The sequence below is a fragment of the Rhinoderma darwinii genome, chromosome 5 (assembly GCF_050947455.1).
Source record: "Rhinoderma darwinii isolate aRhiDar2 chromosome 5, aRhiDar2.hap1, whole genome shotgun sequence".
Classification (NCBI taxonomy): domain Eukaryota; kingdom Metazoa; phylum Chordata; class Amphibia; order Anura; family Rhinodermatidae; genus Rhinoderma; species Rhinoderma darwinii.
This window is the reverse complement of record NC_134691.1, coordinates 127,456,191-127,476,147: the sequence shown is the minus strand read 5'-3', so window position 1 is coordinate 127,476,147 and position 19,957 is coordinate 127,456,191. Positions and strand designations below refer to the sequence as shown.

The 19,957-nt window shown below is 43.2% G+C and overlaps 1 protein-coding gene across 1 annotated transcript in view; it reads left to right on the top strand.

Annotated features, from left to right (window-relative positions):
• The window catches only part of DIPK1C (divergent protein kinase domain 1C), a 76,167-nt gene that overhangs the window by 17,292 nt on the left and 38,918 nt on the right, over positions 1-19,957 (top strand). The window contains exon 2 of the mRNA XM_075828382.1: positions 14,064-14,735. Within this exon, the coding sequence (XP_075684497.1) occupies positions 14,064-14,735 (672 nt within the window). The remainder of the gene's footprint in view (positions 1-14,063; positions 14,736-19,957) is intronic.

Below are 19,957 nucleotides of genomic sequence, written 5' to 3'. Positions count from 1 at the left end.
TTTCCAACCTTTTCAGAAGAATCATTCTGTAATGTATGTCTTGTAAAATAGCTGGAGATTTACTATAATATGAATGATAAATCTTCTGTACATTTGTGACCTCGATTAAATCATAGTTTTAAAGTGATTACTAATAACAGAATAACATAAGATGATATACACAGACACACATGCCTGACCGTTCACTGTCATATTCACATGCCTTAATCTTATACTCTTTTTTTATCAGAATACTGCAGTATGTTGCCTCTGGGTCATTTGGATAAAAGGTGCAGAAAACAATATTCTATACTCTTGATCAGTGAAGCAAATCATTGAGAAGCAGACTCCAGGAAAAGTGTTTTCCTGCTCGAGGCCTCCGTCCTCCGCTGCAGTAATAGAACATCTCAGTGCAAGGCATACTTATGACATATTCTTCACAAAACATCTATTTTATATTTGACTTTCTTTAATCTCAGGAGCTATCTATCTATCTATCTATCTATCTAACTATCTATCTATCTATCTATCTCTATATTTTTGTACCAAATGGCTTCACACAGTCCTTTAAAAAATGGCCACTGGTAACGAAAATTTAAAGAATATAGCATAGCTTATGTCACGATCCGTGGGTATGTGGACCCACTAAGCAGTAACGCCGTAGCGGAGTAGCAGCTGGCCAAACAACAGTCCTAGTACAAGAGTACCTTTGATAATCCAGACAGTAGCGGAGGCTAGGCACAGATGAACTTGAAGACAGATGACACCAGACGTGGTGTATAACAGCAGGTGTGACAGGTGGCACAACACGACCCCAACACTCTAAGGCACAGGAACAAATATAGCACGGGATACAGGATACAGGTAGCAGGGCACGGGAACAACAGGAACAGGATAACACTAAGGGACCATTTGCTAAGACGAACATGGGTAAACACAACAACACAGGCAAGGAGTGAAAGGGCAGAGCCCTTTTTATAGTCCAGGGTGTTTTTTTACATGTGCGTGCACTGGCCCCTTAAGGCCGGGCGCGAGCACGCGCGCAACCTGCGGGAACCAGCATAGCGTAGCGGAGGTGAGTGCCGGTGTCTCTCTGGAGGGAGATACTGCCCAGCACTCAAACATCCATGGCCGCGGCCATCGAGGGGTAAGTCAGAACGACGGTGTGCGGCTGCGAACATTACAGTATTCCCTCACTTACGCCCCCCTTCTTGGGTCCAGAGCCAGAGAGGAACTTCTTAATGAGGGTAGGGGCATTGAGGTTCTCTTCTGGCTCCCAGGACCACTCCCCTGGACCAAACCCCTTCAAATCCACCAAATAAAAAGTTCCTCCTCCTACTTTCTTGAAGTCCAGGATCTCCTTAACATCGAACACATCGGCAGAACCTCTGGGAGCAACTGCAATGCTAGGAGTTTTAGTGTAGCGGTTCAGGACCACAGGCTTTAGGAGGGACACATGAAAAGAGTTGGGGATCTTGACGGTAGGAGGCAGCCGAAGCTTATAAGAGACAGGGTTAATTTGCTGCAGGATCTCAAAAGGTCTGAGGAACCTGGGAGAAAATTTAAATGAAGGCACCTTCAGCCGGATATTCCTTGAGGACAGCCAGTCTTTGGTACCCGGAAGATACTGGGGCGGCTCTCTTCTCCTAGTATCCGCTTTTCGCTTCATGCGATTGACTGCCAGCAGAGTCAGAGGGTACCTGGGATGTAGCCGAAACAGGAAGAGGGATTCGTGGATGTTGCCCATAGATAATGAAGAATGGTGTGAAAGCAGTGGACTCAATTTTGTGGTTGTATGAGAACTCGGCCCATGGGAGAAGCTGTACCCAGTCATCATGCTGCATGGAGATGAAGTGGCGAAGATAGTTCTCCATGATTTGGTTAATCCTCTCGACTTGGCCATTGGACTGGGAATGGTAGGCAAGGGAAAAGTCCAATTTCACATCTACAGAGAGCTTTCCAGAATTTTGAGTTGAACTGAACCACCCGATCAGACACGATGTGAAGGGGCAAGCCATGCAAGCGGAAGTGGATGAAGAGATTGGCAAGTTGAGAGGCAGAAGGCAGGCCGGTCAGCGGAACAAAATGTGCCATCTTCGAGAACCGATCCACCACCACCCAGACTGTATTGCATCCTGCTGAGGAGGGAAGATCGGTGACAAAGTCCATTGCTATATGCTGCCAGGGAGCACTGGGCACGGGCAGTGGTTGGAGCAGATCGGCAGGCTTGGAGTGAGCAACTTTGTTGGAGGCACACACAGTGCAGGAAGAGACAAAGTTCACAATATCTTTGGGCAGCGTGGGCCACCAGAACTGACGAGCATTCAGGTCTCTAATCTTATGAACACCCACGTGCCCAGCCAGTGTCCCCAGCGAAGGACTCTCCTGTCTGCCAACCACACAAAAGTCCTCCCCGGAAGAATGTCTCTAACTTGCAAGGGATTAGCAGAAATAATGTAGGACGGGTCTATGATGCATTGAGGGGAGTCCACGGTGTCCTCAGTTTCAAATGACCTGGACAGGGCATTGGCCCTCACATTTTTGTCAGCGGGTCGGTAGTGGAGCACAAATTGTAAATGGGTGAAGAGCAGCGACCACCTGGCTTGACAGGGGTTCAGCCGCTGAGCCGACTGAAGATAGGTGAGGTTCTTGCGGTTGGTATATATAAGGATGGGGTGAGCTGCGCCCTCTAGTAGATATTTTCACTCCTCCAGAGCCAATTTGATGGCCAGTAACTCCCAATCCCCAATGGAGTAATTGCGCTCTGCGGGAGAAAAAAGTCTAGAGTAATAGCCAAATACTACTGCCTTTCCTTTGACGCTTCTCTGGAACAGAAGTGTACCTGCACCAACAGAGGAAGCATCCACCTCTAACGTGAACTGTCGAGACAAGTCAGGATGATGGAGGCTGAAGTGAAGGCACTCTTAGGGCTATTAAACGCTGATTCTGCCTCCGGAGTCCACACCTTGGCGTTCATACCCTTCTTGGTAAGGGTAGGGATGGGAGCCGTCAGGGAAGAGAAGTAGCCAAGGAAGGGCAGGGAATTCTTTTCATAAGTGCACTCCTCCAGCTTGGCGTACAGATGATCTCCCTTAATCGTAGCAGAACTTGACGGACATGCCTCCGATGAGTGGTCGGATCTGGAGAGATCAAAATATCATCGAGATAGACCACAACACAAACATAGAGGAGATCTTGGAAGATATAATTGATGAATTCCTAGAAGACCGCGGGAGTGTTACACAGCCTGAGGGGCATCACCAGGTATTCGTAGTGCCCATCTCGAGTATTGAATTCCGTCTTCCACTTGTCACCCTGACGGATTCAAATCAAATTGTAAGCACCACGCAAGTCTAGCTTAGAGAAAATCCTGGCTCCTCGTATGTGGTCAAATAGTTTGGAAATTAGTGGCAACGGATATTTGTTCTTGACCGTAATCTGGTTGAAACCACGGCAGTCAATGCAAGTTCGAAGAGATCCATCTTTTTTCATAACGAAGAAGAACCCGGCTCCGGCCGGGGAGGAGGATTTTCATATGAAACCCCTCTCCAGATTCGCCTTGATATAGGCCGACATAAACTGAGTCTCTGGCAGGGAGAGAGGATATAACCGTCCATGGGAAGGGGAAACATTTGGAACCAGTTCAATTGGACAGTTGTAAGATCGGTGTGGAGGAATCATCTCTTCCTCCTTCTTGCTGTAGACGTCTGCAAACTGAGAGAAATTGGGAGGTAATCCTGCTAATGACTGAGGCAGAGGAGGCTGGACAGGATTGATCTGTAACAGACAGCGGTTGAGACATTTGAAGCCCCATTGGAGAACTTCTCAGGAATTCCAGTACAGGACTGGGGCATGTAACCGGAGCCAAGGCAGGCTCAGTAGGACAGGATTGACAGATTAGGGGAAAAAGAAACAAAATCAGTTCAGTATGGAGGGCTCAAACTTGGAGCTTCAGTGGCTTGGTCTCAGATATAATCGGGTCGGGCAGAGGCAGTCCATTCACCGAGGCAACAGCCAAAAATGTCTCCAGAGGGACTGTGGGCAACTGGAGATGATCCATTAGGTCTTTTTGGATGAAGTTTGCTGCGGACCCTGAGTCCAGATAGGTAGAGACAAGGTGCGTCTTTTCGCGGGATACTATAGTCACGGGGATGGACAGTTTAGAAGATAATTTTTTATTTAGCGCCATTCCTCCTAGGGTTGTCTCTCCAACATATCCTAGGCATTGGAGTTTTTTGGCTTCTGGGTACACAAACACAGAACATGCCCTTCCAGGCCGCAATACAGACAAAGTCCCGAAGTGCGTCTGCACTGGGCTGACAATTTGAGCCAGTCCACCTGCATAGGCTCCTCTGGTGGAACAACTGGTGAGGGCAACAGGGTTTGCTGGAAAGTAGGAGCCAGTCTGGGGAATCTTCTCTCCCAATGAACCTCTTGGGATCGCTCCCGGATCCTCATGTCAATCTGGTTGGCTAGAAGAATGAGATCATCCAGGGTAGGTGGCAGATCACGAGCGGCAAGCTCGTCTTTAATCTCAAAAGACAGTCCCTGCCAGAATGTAGCCACCAAGGCCTTGTTGTTCCAGGACAGCCCTCCTGCCAGGGTGTGGAACTGAATAGCATACTCGCCCACGGAGATGTCTGCCTGGCGAAGGGTCAGCAGAGATGCAGCTGCTGACGAGACTTGTCCAGGTTCCTCAAATACCGTGCGAAAAGTCTGTAGGAAACACTGGAAGTCACGGGTCTCTGACGTTCCCAGATAGGATTCGCCCATGCTAGGGCCTTGCTGGTAAGGAGAGAGACTATGAAAGCTATCCTTGCGCCATCGGAAGGGAATGCTCTGGCATTTAGACTGAAGTGGATCTGGCACTGGTTTAGAAATCCCCTGCAGTTACTCGCATCTTCGTCGTAGCGAGGAGGTAGTAGCATCGAGAATCGAGAGTCAGCATCAGTACTGACAGGAGGTGTAGCAGAAGTAACAGCTGGAGCAACAGGAACATGTTCTGTGATTACTGCAGCTTGCACATCCAGCCGATGTGCAATGGCGTTCACAGCCAGGAGGAGTAGGTTCTGTCGTGACCGAAGGTCTCGCAGGTCTGTCTGCATGGCTTGTGACGTTGTCATGGTCTTGGGTTGACCAGCGGGTTCCATGGCCTGAGCGTATTATCACGATCCGTGGGTATGTGGACCCATTATACTGCATCGCCGTAGTGGAGTAGCAGCTGGCCAAACAGTCTTAGTACAGGAGTACCTTTGATAGTCCAGACAGTAGCAGAGGCTAGGCACAGATGAACTTGAAGACAGATGACACCAGACGTGTATAACAGCAGGCGTGACAGGTGGCACAACGACTCCAACCCTCAGAGGCACAGGAACAAATATAGCACAGGATACAGGTAGCAGGGCACGGGAACAACGTAAACAGGATAACACTAAAGGATCATTTGCTAAGACTAACATTGGTAAACACAACGCTCAGGCAATGAGTGAAAGGGTAGAGCCCTTTTTGTAGTCCAGGGTGATCATGGGCTAATTAGTGATTTTTTAAATGTGTGCACACTGGCCCTTTAAGGCCGAGCGCGCGCGCGCACCCTACGGGTACCAGCATAGCGAAGCGGAAGTGAGTGCCCGCATCTCGCAGGAGGGATGTGCTGCCCAGCACTCACATGTCCAAGGCCGCGGCCGTTGAGGGGTAAGTCATAACGACGGTCCGCGGCTTTGGACCTTACAGCTAATATAATTGGACTGGAAATTACATAGTTACATAGTTGATACTGGAAGTTGAAAAAAGACAAAGGTCCATCAAGTCCAACCTAAAATCCTACCGTGTTAATCCAGAGGAAGGCAAAACACCCATGAGGTCGTTGCCAATTGCCTCATTAGGGTAAAAATTCCTCCCTGTCTCCAAATATGGAAATCAGAATAAATCCCCGGATCAACATCCCATCTCCAGGATCTAGTACTAATAACCTGTTTCAAGAAAGGCATCAAGGCCCTTTGTGAACTTGTTCAAAGAATCAACCACCACAGTATCCTGTGGTAGAGTGTTCCATAATCTCACTGCTCTCACAGTAAAGAATCCTCATCTGTGACAGTGGTGAAACCTTTTCTCCTCTAGACGTAGATGATGCCCCCTTGTCCTTGTTACAGGCTTAGGTGTAAAAAGATCATTAGAAAGCTCTCTGTATTGTCCAATTATATATTTGTACATAGATCGCCCCTAAGCCGTCTGTTTTTTAAACTGAATAGCCCCAAGTTTGATAACCTTTCTTGGTACTGCAATTCACCCATTCCCTTAATTACCTTGGTCGCCCTTCTTTGCACCCGTTCTAGTTCAGCCATGCCCTTCTTATACACAGGTGCCCAAAATTTGCACACAATATTCTTTGTGTGGTCTGACTAGTGATTTGTATAGAGGCAAAACTATGTTCTTGTCAAGAGCATCTATGCCTCTTTTGATGCATCCCATGATTTTATTTGTCTTGGCAGCAGCTGCCTGGCACTGGTTGCTAAAGGTAAATATACTGTCCACCAATATCCCCAAATCTTTTTCAGTCGTAGTTTTACCCAATGTTTTACCATTTAATGCATAATTGTAAAATCTGTTTCCTCGGCCCAAGTGCATAACCTTACATTTATCCACATTAAACCTCATTTGCCATTTCTCTGCCGAAACCTCCAGCTTCCCTAAATCCCTCTGTAATATTATATTATCCTCCTCTGTGTTGATTACTTTACAGAGCTTAGTATCATCTGCAAATACTGAAATTATAATCGGGTAAACCCTCAACAAGGTCATTAATAAAGATATTAAAAATAAAGAAGGCCCAATCCTGACCCCTTTGGAACCCCATTGGTAACTGCGACCCACTCTGAGGATGTAGCATTAATAACCACGCTCTATTTTCTATCACTGAGCCAGTTGTTGACCCAATTACGCATATATTCCCCCAGTCCCAGTATTTTCACTTTATATACCAACCTTTTATGTGGCACAGTATCAAATGCCTTTGAAAAGTCTAGATACATCACATCCACAGCCTTAGCCAGGTCCAGTCTAGAACTTACCTCCAAATAGAAGCTAATCAGATTGTTTTGACATGACCGATCCCTCATAAACCCATGCTGATGCTGCGTTAACAGTTTATTTGTATTAAGATACTCGAGAATAGCATCTATTGGAAAACCTTCAAATATTTTACCCACAATGGAGGTTAAACTTACAGGTCTATAGTTTCCGGCTCACTTTTTTACCCCTTTTTAAATATTAGCACCACATTTGCTATGCGCCAGTCCTGTGGAACAGACCCAGTCATGATGGAATCCTTAAACTGCAGAAATAAAGGTCTGTCTATCACAGTACTTAATTCCTGCAGAACGCAGGGGTGTATACCAACCGGACCCCGGTGATTTGTCTGTTTTAGTGTTTTTAAGGCAGCGCTGCACTTCTGCTGCTAATGGCACATCCATAGTTTGCAAAAAAAGATCTCAAATATATTTAGGCAATTTCTAGCAAACCCAGACCTATAAATATTACTCATTAGGGAGTCTAAATGACTTTTTAATGAATAATTACATTTTAAATCAGAGTTCCCCTTTAAATTAACATAGAATATGTGATAGTTAGTGAAACAATATATCTAAAGCCAGTGCATCTTATTATTGATCCCACCCATAAGTGTTCAGTTTTACATTCAGTATTGCTGCCACTAATTACCAGAGTATATAATATTTTCATTGCATTTATTAGGATTAAACATTGTTAAAGCTATGACCTTTATTGACAACTGGAAAGCAGATTCTGAATCACAAAGTTACACTTAGCTTTTAGTTTGATTGCTTAAGTGACTATTGCACTGCCAGGAATGCTCAGCTGATGTTATTGCTGGAATAAGTAGAGCATTTCTGCACTATTGTTCCCATGTTGCGTCGGCCACATGCGGTTTGAAATCACGCAATTTTGACAGTAAGGGCAGATACAGACGAACGTTGCGTTTTTGCGCGCGCAAACAACGCGGCGTTTTGCGCGCGCAAAAACCATTTGACAGCTGCGTGTGTCATCCGTGTATGATGCGCGGCTGCGTGATTTTCGCGCAGCCGCCATCATAGAGATGAGGCTAGTCGACGCCCGTCACTGTCCAAGATGCTGAAAGAGCTAACTCTTTCAGCACCCTCAACAGTGAATGCCGAACACAATATCGAAAAACCTGTTGAAAAAAAAGAAAAAGTTCGTACTTACCGAGAACTTCCCGGCCGTTGCCTTGGTGACGCGTCCTTGGTGACGCGTCCTTGGTGACGCGCCTCTCGATATCGGGCCCCACCTCCCTGGATGACGCGCCAGTCCATGTGACCGCTGCAGCCTGTGCTTGGCCTGTGATTGGCTGGAGCTGTCAATTGGACTGAATTGTCATCCCGGGAGGTCAGACTGGAGGAAGACGCCGGGAGTTATCGGTAAGTCAGAACTTCGTTTTTTTTTACAGGTTCATGTTTATTGGGATCGGTAGTCACTGTCCATGGTGCTGAAACAGTTTAACTCTTTCAGCACCATGGACAGTGACTATCTCCTGACGTCGAGTACCGATAATATTTTTTGCCGGGTTCGGCCAAAACGAGTTCGGCCGAACCCGGTGAAGTTCGGTTCGCTTGTCCGGCTTCGCTCATCGCAAAGACACTCCGTTTGGATGTTCGGAAACAGAAAAGCACGTGGTGCTTTTCTGTTTACATTTATCCTTTTGACAGCTGGTGCGCTGTTTCAGTTGGTTCGCACGGAAGTGCTTCCGTGCAACCTGCGTGGTTTTCACGCACCCATTGACTTCAATGGGTGCGTGATGCGCGAAATTCGCAGAGTTATTGAACCTGTCGCGCTTTTTGCGAAGCAGACAAACGCTGCGCAAAAAGCACGGACTGTCTGTACTGCCCCATAGACTTGTATTGGTCCATGCGTGCCGCGTGAAAACCACGCGGCCCGCACGGACCGAATACACGCTCGTGTGAATCCCCCCTAACACTGTGATATTACCTGCAAAATCATGCAGCCATTGTCCACCACATGTGGGCATTGTGTCGTCCACATGCAGCCACCGTAAATTGGGACTGTACCCTTAAGTTGAGCAACCCATAGAAAGCACTACAAACTTTTACTGGATGGCGATGGTCGTTTTTTTCCATGTTTTGCTTTTTTAAATGTTCAGTCTTTGTATTATGCTGACTGACAAAGATTTATAACACTTAATACCTGCATTTCTTCTACAGCGGATCTGTCACATACTTATGCTGCCTTGTCTGAGGGCGGCATAAAGAAGTGACAGACTCACTGATTTCAGCGTGCTGTCACTTATAAGTTAAAGGGGTTATCCGGGGGCTAAAATTGCATTGCAATAATATATTTATGTGAAACGAAGTAACTTACTAATGTACTTTAATTTAAAATTCTGTACTAAATGGTGCAGTTCAAACCTCGTAAATTGTTCCCGGAAGTCCTGTAACTTTTTAATAATGATGATGCTCCGACACGGTACTTGCTTCATGTGCTGTTCATGAACATGACCGCAAGGGGCTGTCACATTGCCTATTGCTTGAGTCCTGAGCAGAGCATCAGCTAGCGCTTTGCCCGGGACTCCAGCCCTGCTCCCGACATCCATATTTGGTTAATTCAGGGGGTTCCTATCGCTCGAGTTCCTGAGTAGAGCATCAGCTGATGCTCTGCCTGGGGACTACAGAACTTCTGCCATGTCACTGTCCATATATGGACAGTGACGTTGGTAGCAGTACTGGAGTCCCCTGATGCTCTGCCTGGGGACTCCAGCACTTCTACCCACGTCATTATATTAGTTACATAGTTACATAGTTACATAGTTAGTACGGCTGAAAAAAGACACATGTCCATCAAGTTCAACCAAGGGAAGGGAAAAGGGAAGGAAAAATTTCTACACATAGGAGCTAATATTTTTTTGTTCTAGGAAATTATCTAACCCTTTTTTAAAGCCATCTACTGTCCCTGCTGTGACCAGCTCCTGCGGTAGGCTATTCCATAAATTCACAGTTCTCACTGTAAAGAAGCCTTGTCGCCTCTGCAGCTTGAACCTTTTTTTCTCCAGACGGAGGGAGTGCCCCCTTGTTTTTTGAGGGGGTTTTACAAGGAACAGGATTTCACCATATTTTTTGTATGTGCCATTAATATATTTATATAAGTTAATCATGTCCCCCCTTAGTCTTCTTTTTTCAAGGCTAAATAGGTTTAATTCTTTCAATCTTTCCTCATAACTTAAATTCTCCATGCCCCTTATTAGCTTCGTTGCTCTTCTTTGTATTTTTTCCAACTCCAGGGCATCCTTTCTATGAACTGGAGCCCAGAACTGAACTGCATATTCTAGATGAGGCCTCACTAATGCTTTGTAAAGTGGCATTATTACATCCCTGTCCCGCGAGTCCATGCCTCTTTTAATACACGACAATATCCTGCTGGCCTTTGAAGCAGCTGATTGACACTGCATGCTGTTATTGAGTTTATGATTTACAAGTACACCCAGATCCTTCTCAACAAGTGAATCCGCCAGTGTAGCGCCCCCTAGGACATATGATGCATGCAGGTTGTTGGTACCAAGATGCATAACTTTACATTTATCTACATTAAACTTCATTTGCCAAGTGGACGCCCAAACACTTAGTTTGTTTAAATCTGCCTGTAATTCATGAACATCTTCCATAGTCTGAACTATATTACATAGCTTGGTGTCATCTGCAAAAATAGAAATAGTGCTATTAATCCCTTCCTCTATATCATTAATAAATAAGTTGAATAATAGTGGTCCCAGCACTGAACCCTGGGGTACACCACTTATAACCGGTGACCATTCAGAGAAGGAATCATTGACCACAACTCTCTGGATACGGTCCTTGAGCCAATTCTCAATCCAATTACAAACTATATTTTCTAAACCTATAGTCCTTAATTTACCCATTAGGCGTCTATGGGGGACAGTGTCAAATGCCTTTGCAAAGTCCAAAAACACTAAATCCACAGCGGCCCCTCTGTCTAGACTTCTGCTCACCTCTTCATAAAAACAGATTAGGTTAGTTTGACAACTTCTGTCCTTAGTAAAACCGTGCTGGCTGTCACTTATAATGCTATTTATTGTCACATAATCCTGTATATAGTCCCTCAATAGCCCCTCAAACATTTTCCCCACGATGGATGTTAAGCTTACTGGTCTATAATTACCCGGGGAAGACCTAGAGCCCTTTTTGAAAATAGGCACCACATTTGCCCTGCGCCAGTCCCTTGGCACTATACCAGTCACTAGAGATTCTCTGAATATTATGAAAAGGGGGACAGAAATAACTGAACTAAGCTCTTTAAGAATTCTAGGGTGTAACCCATCTGGTCCCGGAGCCTTGTGCACATTTATTTTATATACTCTATATTTTATATACTCTATAGACCTGTTGGTCTGCTGACAGAATCATATACCTATACCCACTCCGACGCAACGTTGCTCTTGTGTCTGCATGTTATTTGCTCTTGTTTTAAATTTTATGATTTTCATTTCTCTTATTATTTCTTTCATTTTTTTCACGACATATTTCCTTTTTTTCTGTATATAACTCACGTGTCCGTAATACGTATGGAAGTACAATATGTATTATTTCTCTTATTTAATTTTCTTTAGTACTTGATGAAGGTCATAACTTGACCGAAACGTCACACATGCACATTGGCATATATATAATAAATAAGACTTAAGGATTTCACTTCTACCTGGTGTGCTGAGTACTTCTTTTGCTATACATGTTGGATTGGGTCCCTACTCGTGCACCCATTACCACCTAGTGCTGTCCGAACCTCTGACAACTTTCCACGTCACTGTCACGGTCCATATATGGACAGTGACGTCGGCAGCAGTACTGTAGTCCCTGAGCAGTTCATCAGCTGATACTCTGCCCGGGGACTCCAGCCCTGCTCCTGGCGTCACTGTCCATATATGGACAGTGACAGTGACGTTGGCAGAAGTGCTGTAGTCCCGAGGGAGAGCATCAGCTGATTCTCTGCTCGGAAACGCCTGAATTGACCAAATACGGACGTCGGGGGCAGGGCTGGAGTCCCGAGCAAAGCGCTAGCTAATGCTCTGCTCGGGACTCAAGCAATAGGCAATGTGACAGCCCCTTGCGGTCATGTTCACGAACAGCACAGAAAGCAAGCCCTCAGTCAAGTGGGGCTGTGTCGGAGCGTCATCATTATTAGAAAAGCTCCAGCACTTCCGGGTACAATTCACGAGCTTTGTACTGCACCATTTAGTACAGAATTTTAAATTATAGTATATTAGTAAGTTACTTTGTTTCACATATATTATTGGAATGCAATTTTTGGTCCCCGGATAACCCCTTTTAATGTTCTAAAGTTTAGGAGTATGTAATACTTATAGTTGCGGCGCGCGTCCGGTGCTGCAACCCTGAGTCCAAATGCATTCAAATATTCATGCTCTCCACCACCCTTTAGCTGCTGATTGACACTTTTCTTCCTATTACTGTACATAGGGAGCAAAGTGTCAACCAGTGGCTCAAGGGCGGGGGCAGCATGAATATATGAGTATACTTGTCCTCAAGCTTGCAGCACCGGACGCGCTCCACAAGTATCAGTAGTAAATATTCCTAAACTACGGAACATTAACTTATAAGTGATAGCACGCTGAAATCATTGTGTCCTCAGACAGGCCAGCATAAGTATGTGACAGATCCTCTTTAAGGAAATCAGTTTTTCTTGTGTCCTGCCAACTTCTCGTAAGAATTATTTGGTCAAACTGTTGTATGGCAGACTAAACAGCCAACACATCAGCACAAAATAGCTTACGCCCATGTCCACATTTGCATTCATTTTCTTTATTGTCCCAATGCATCAACAATTTTATAAATAAAAAAATCAAGCAACTTTGCCAATAGTCTTGATTAAAAATATTCTACCGTTTTTGGGCTGCAGCTGTTATGCTTACTTATGTGTCTGCATTGTTAAAGACTACAACCTTTGTAAAGTCTGAGCCTACAATCATAGTCTCTTACAGAGTCAAGATAGCGATGGATACATCCGTACATCTATCCACTTCTTGCTAGCCAGGGTTTGCTTGTAGTCTGTAACAATAGAGACATGGATATCTAGGTGGGAGATTTTTAATCAAGAATATTTAAAAAGTTGTTTTCTTTTTTATTTTAGGTGTATTGGTGCAATAAAAAAAAAATATTGTTCGCAAAGGTGGACATACCCTTTAGGAAAGCTGAAACAGCACTTTTTCATAAAGAGAATAAAGTGTAACAAAGCAGAACTGTGTACAGTATGTCCATAAGCAGATGCCAGCCACATAAACCATGATTAAAGATCCCATCCACAGTATATAAAAAGTAAAATTGGCAGCACTTCAAATTTGTGAAGCAAATGAACATTTATTCACCTATGCAGCAGGGTTTCAGCCCGCTCATTGCGGCTTTTTTTTAATTTTTTTAATGTTCAACTGGAATCAATGTGGCCTACATTACTTGTCGACATTATGACAATATCCCATTTGAGTCTGCTGCTTTACCAATTGCCTTAGCCCCTTCATTCTGGTAATTGTGGAGTTTCATGAGTAAACTTGCAGTTTCAAAGTGTATTCCCATGTTAATAATTTATGGTTTATCACCTTACCTATAAGCAGAATGGGGGTCCAACGACTTGCTCAGCTCTTTCTGTAACTCCCATAGACTTCAATGGAGAGGGATGTGTAAGCACAGCCAGCAATCCATTGAACTCAGTGGAGCATGTGGTGGCCTGGAATCGACAAACAGGGTCATCCCAGTAGGTGAGAATTCCATAGGTGAGACCCGCACCTGTCAGGCATTTATGTCATATATTGTGGCTATGCCATAAATGATTAGCATGGAAATACCCCTTTAAGTGTTCTTCCTGTGCTTGCGAGGTGCACTTCAAAAATTTTTGGGTTGCTTTGTGTTTGCTAACAAATTATTTCTCTAAATTGACAGTACATATTTTTAACATTAATAAATATGTTTAATAATCATATTTTCTAATTATTTTAATATTCCATCTCCTATGTGTAGTGTTATGATTACAACAACAGAGCTGTGACCGGAGACCTATGTGAAGATCTGTGTGTCGCTGAAAAGCTGATGTATAAGCACTGTCTTTACTACCAGCAGGGTAAGAAAGTTCTACAAGCTGACTGGCAAGGAACGTCAGTCATCCTGAAGTCAAAAAATGATGCATTTTCCAAATTTCAAGCACCTATCTTCTTAGATGAGTCTGATGCTCTATCAGACACAGAACTTCTTGTGATGGTAGCTGTGGAAATTAAAAATACTCTGGGTTTAGACTTACCGAACACTACTTTACTACCTATGTGGCCTGAAAGGAGACAAGGTCAGAACTGGAAAGTGGAGCTTGCAAGTATGTGGTCTTTATACCAACAAGAAGAATATCTACTCTTTAATTTACTCCAAGACTTTAGTAGACATGTCTTACGTGTAGTCGGAACCTGTGGACACTTCTATGCAGTAGAGTTTCTCAGTGCTGGACACTCTTGGAAACAAAATATATTTTCCTTGGAAGAAGTTGTTGGTCAGTGCAAAACAGGTGAGGAAAGGATGAACGCTCTCCTTGATATTGCCATCAGTTTCTTAGATATGGTCCATCAGTTTGACAACGAGTTCTCTCATCGGCTGCACCTTTGTGATGTCAAACCGGAGAACTTTGCTATTAGAAGCGACCTCACTGTAAGTTTATAACAGATCTCCCCCTACTATAAAGTAATGAATAAGAGAATGCTTGCTGTGTTAAAGTCTTGTTCTGCAAACCTGCAAATCCCAGTCATCTTGCTCTTGTCACACTCACATAGGTCCAGGAAACTGAATTATGGGCAATTTTTTGGCATGGTTTCTCACTCCGCTGGTAGCTCAGCAAAACATCTTATATCGTATATTATTTTAAATAGAGTTATATTTTAAAAATAATTAAATCTTAAGGCTGTTAATGTGATAAAAGATGCTATACAATACTGCCATAATAGGTTAAAGCAAAATTAAGAACAGGAAGAATGTTACCCTATTGAGAATAAGGCTATATTCACACTACAATTGGTTTGTACTGCCAGGGTATATCCTCTGAAAATCTTCCGAAATATACGCTGAACATATCCTTCGAATTTTATGGACCAGATGTATGCAAATAGAGTTTCCTTTTGGCATACGTTTGGCGAATATGTGTTGGCATAATTTTTTTTTCAACTGCTTTGGAAAGCGTAGTCAGCTACACTTTACAATACGAGGTTATCTGCATATAAGGTATACATTTTATTACAATGAGCGGCAATGGCAGACTTATTCACTACCATGGTATATAGTTGCATACATCAAGGCTATAATATAAGTCTTGTACAGGGTGGGCCATTTATATGGATACACTTAAATAAAATGGGAATGGTTGGTGATATTAACTTCCTGTTTGTGGCACATTAGTATATGGGAGGGGGGAAACTTTTCAAGCTGGGTGTTGACCATGGCGGCCATTTTGAAGTCGGCCATTTTGTATCCAACTTTAGTTTTTTCAATGGGAAGAGGGTCATGTGACACATCAAACTTATTGAGACTTTCACAAGAAAAACAATGGTGTGCTTGGTTTTAACGTTACTTTAGTCTTTCATAAGTTATTTACACGTTTCTGACCACTTATAAAATGTGTTCAAAGTGCTGCCCATTGTGTTGGATTGCCAATGCAACCCTCTTCTCCCACTCTTCACACACTGATAGCAACATCGCAGAAGAAATGCCTCCTGATCTGACCCCCTTAGACTTTTATCTTTGGGGTCATCTGAAGGCAATTGTCTATGCTGTGAAGATACGAGATGTGCAGCAACTGAAACTACGGATACTGGAAGCCTGTGCTAGCATTTCTTCTGCGGTGTTGCTATCAGTGTGTGAAGAGTGGGAGAAGAGGGTTGCATTGACAATCCAACACAATGGGCAGCGCTTTGAACACATTTTATAAGTGGTCAGAAACTTGTAACTAACTCATGAAAGAATAAAGTAACGTTAAAACCAAGCACACCATTGTTTTTCTTGTGAAATTCTCGATACGTTTGATGTGTCACATGACCCTCTTCCCATTGAAAAAACTAAAGTTGGATACAAAATGTCCGACTTCAAAATGGCCGCCATGGTCAACACACAGCTTGAAAAGTTTCCCCCCTCCCATATACTAATGTGCCACAAACAGGAAGTTAATATCACCAACCATTCCCATTTTATTTAGGTGTATCCATATAAATGGCCCACCCTGTATATACATCAGGAGATTTTCCTGTTACAGGCACTGGATGTATTCATCAAATGTGGTGTGAATTATTGTTCTATATTGGTATATTGAAGTGTCCCTTCTGTTTTATCCATATTTTAAGAGAAGATAGATTTTGCTAATTTGGTCCACTATTTCCGTTCCTCTGAGAATCATAGAAGATGTCGTGGGTCCCGGCTAGACAGCCTTTTAAAATCTTCATTGCTGTGTTAAGGTGCCTACATGCTAGTTATTTCTCCTGTTTCCCCTGACTCAGCTGGGCCAGCATGTTTATTTCAATAGGGAGAGGGGCATTAGCCATTGCCAGACACATCTGGCAGTCGCTTATCTCCTGTGGGAACAAAGGACTGGGCATGTTGAAACTTGGGGGAAGGGATTGTCCGTGGTGTGTCGGGTGACTTCCATACGCATTAGATCGTCATCCTATCCAGTTGAAATTGTTGGGTTCGACTAAGCTTTGTCTAATGTCTAAGGGCACCTTTACTGTCTCCACTCAGTAAAAGTGTATGCAATTGAAATGCAACTCACAATAGGTAGCTATTCCTTTAGATAGATGCCATAAAGTAATCTGCTTTCCAACTGTATATAGACAATAGAGAGAGACAAGGAAGTTCCACTGAAGATTGGAAAAATAAATAATTCCCTCCTAACTGCAGTATTTTAAGAATGTATACAGTGTTCAGATCTTATGGTCTCAGCAATATTGAGTAATATATTTGCAGTTATAGCCAAGCAAATTAACAGGGGAAAACACTTACTTTCTGGCTTAGAAAAGCCTATTATATAATTATTGAATATTTCACATGGAAAGATGAATTGATGTATTTCTTTCAGTTTGAAGAGTCTGACAAGGAGAAAAGAGCAACTATTGGCAAATATTATTTAACACGACAAATATTCATTGCCCTTTAAAATCTGAATTAATGAAAGAAAAGATTAGTCAGAGTAACCAAACAAGTGTTGATTTCTTTATACAGCAACAAAGCAGTTTCTAAGATGCTTTTTAGTTTATTTTTCACGTAAAAAAAATTCTATAGTTTTTTAAATAATATCTTGTCTAATTGTTCTCTAAGGTTCTAAATGCCAACTCGGGCCCAAGTGCCAAGGTTTGAATATTGGGGATTATGGCTGGAGGAATAGTTATTTACATTCATCTTCCACAATTCCTGGTAGTATAAAAGCATGTGCCACAGTTAATTTTTAGATATGCCTACTGGAGTGGCCTTTTTCAGATACTAACACTAAGAATATATTTTTATTTTGCCCAAGGTTTTGGTTAAGCATTTATAAAGACCTACACCTATATCCCCTATTTACGCCAATGATAGTGTTGGCTAGTGTTCTACATGGGCACACTCTAGTCTCAAGCTTCCCATTAGGTTTGAGGCCCTGACTTATAAGTCTAGAATCAGGCTCACAGTGCTGTTTAGATAAAGCATGTTGCTGCTTCTATACATCTGTGTTCTGTTTCCGGAGTTAATATAAGGTCAGCACCACCCAACATATAAATTTCCACCATGGTTCTCTCATTTTGAGTCGCCTTAAATATAGCAATCTCCGGCTGCTCCAACCTGTCAGAGATCAGCAATGGAGAAGGCAGAAGGGTTGCAGATGTTTGCATTTCACAACAGTGCCAGGAATCCAGGACTGTCTTACTGAATCCCAGACACTAATTTGTTATGAGGTTTGGTAGTCAGGAGCTGTATAAAAGAGTCTGAGAACCTCATGTGGTCTCCCCGAATATAGTATATTACAAACTAAAGCTTTATTTAGTGTTTAGTTAAAAACTACTTCTTTGACAAGGTATAGTACATTTTATCTCTCGTATTAATGTGGCTGCATGTGCTCGGTCAAAAAATTATAATTATGGTAAATTTTAAACTCTTCACCATTAAAGGGATAATATATGGTGAGATTACTAATTTGACATATATTTAGGCTTTTTCCTATGCAGTGAAACCTCTCAAAAAGACTAGGGTAAGACAAGGGATAGGCAGAGTAGGCAGTCATCTAGAATGTCATTACGGGGATGGGGAAATGGTTCAATAAGGAAAATTTAACAAATGATTGTCCATCCGGCAACTATCATGCTGAATTTGAGGGACCAAGCGTGGTGGGGCATGGTCTGAAACAATTACCTTCAGCACCAACAGAGCTTGTCCTGCCCCTGCTAAAGATAGTCTCTCTGAGAAGACCACAACAAATTTTCAATTCCCTTAAATCCTACGTATGTGTATTGGCCCTCTAATTTAAGTGGATCTGCCCTGTAGCAGAACATTTTTCACAGCTATTTTGAATGCTCATTTCAAAGTCGTTTCCATTTTTCTTTGTCTCTTAAACTATCTATAAATAGTAAGCAAGTCCAACACACATTTCAGCAGTTGTCACATGTAGTTGATCATAGCATCAGACAAGTACAGACAAATCCCAAAAAATAAATGTGTCACGTAGGGTGCGTGGACCTAATGGACCGTACTGCCTTAATGGTATGGCAGCAGGCCAACAGGACAAAGGGCAAAGTCTATAGTTCGTATAGGTGTACCTGTGGTAGCTTCAGACAGTAGCAAGACAGGCTCGGAAGGGACTAGGCACCAGGCAGGCACCAGGCATGGTGTAGCAGGACAGGCATGGTACACAGCACAGCACGACTCCATCTCAATACGGCACTTGGTCCAGGATAGCACAGGATACAGGTAGCAGGAATGGGAAACACTGGGAATTGGAAGACACTTAGGAGACCATTTGCAGAGTCAAACTAGGGTAACGACAACAACGCTCAGGCAATCCAGGAAGAGGCTGGGCCCCTCTAATAGTCCAGGGTGCGCATGGGCTAATTTGGTCTTTAATTCAAGTGTGCGTGCTGGCCCTTTAAGAGCGGGCACGAGCGCGCGCGCGCACCCTATGGGACACAGCAGAGCGAAGCGGAAGTGAGCGCTGGCATCTCCTGAGGAGGAGATGGGGACCAGCGCTTACTGATCCATGGCTGCGGCCGTCAGAAGGTAAGCAAAGCTGGCGGCCCGCGGCCATGGGCATTACAAAATGACACACAATAATATTGGTGTATTGTGTATTACCAGTGAAAAATGTTCCTTGCAGTTAGAGAACCATCCTTGTATATCCCTTTTAGGATTTATAAAACTTTGGATTATTGACTGAAGTTAGACCATTCCACTCAGTACTAAAATGAATGAAATATATGCTTGTTACTGTAGTTGAACCAATTTAATAGCCAAAATGAACTCTGCAGTAGATGTGCCAATGCTATATTCTTGTTGGCTTTTACTCTCATGGCTATGTAGGATTCAAAAATCTATCACTCTATTTCTTGGTTCTTGATCCACACCCTTCAATTGGATTTCTGCAGTGTTTTGTTGGAAAAAGTGACTGTGTTTGCATTGCTAATCTTAAGAATCATCCTCAAAGTATGTTTTTGTTCCATTGCCATAAAGGAGAAGAAAGGATTGTCAGTGAATACTGGCAAAATCTTCAACTCTAGTCAAGAAGTATAAGTTTATACATCTTTCTTGTATTTAGATGGGATCTGTTTGCTCAGCTTAATATTTTTATTGAAGCGGCAAAGTTTAATTATTGCAGAACATTGTTTATGTACATATTGGCGGAAATGACTTGACAAATGATAATCCCC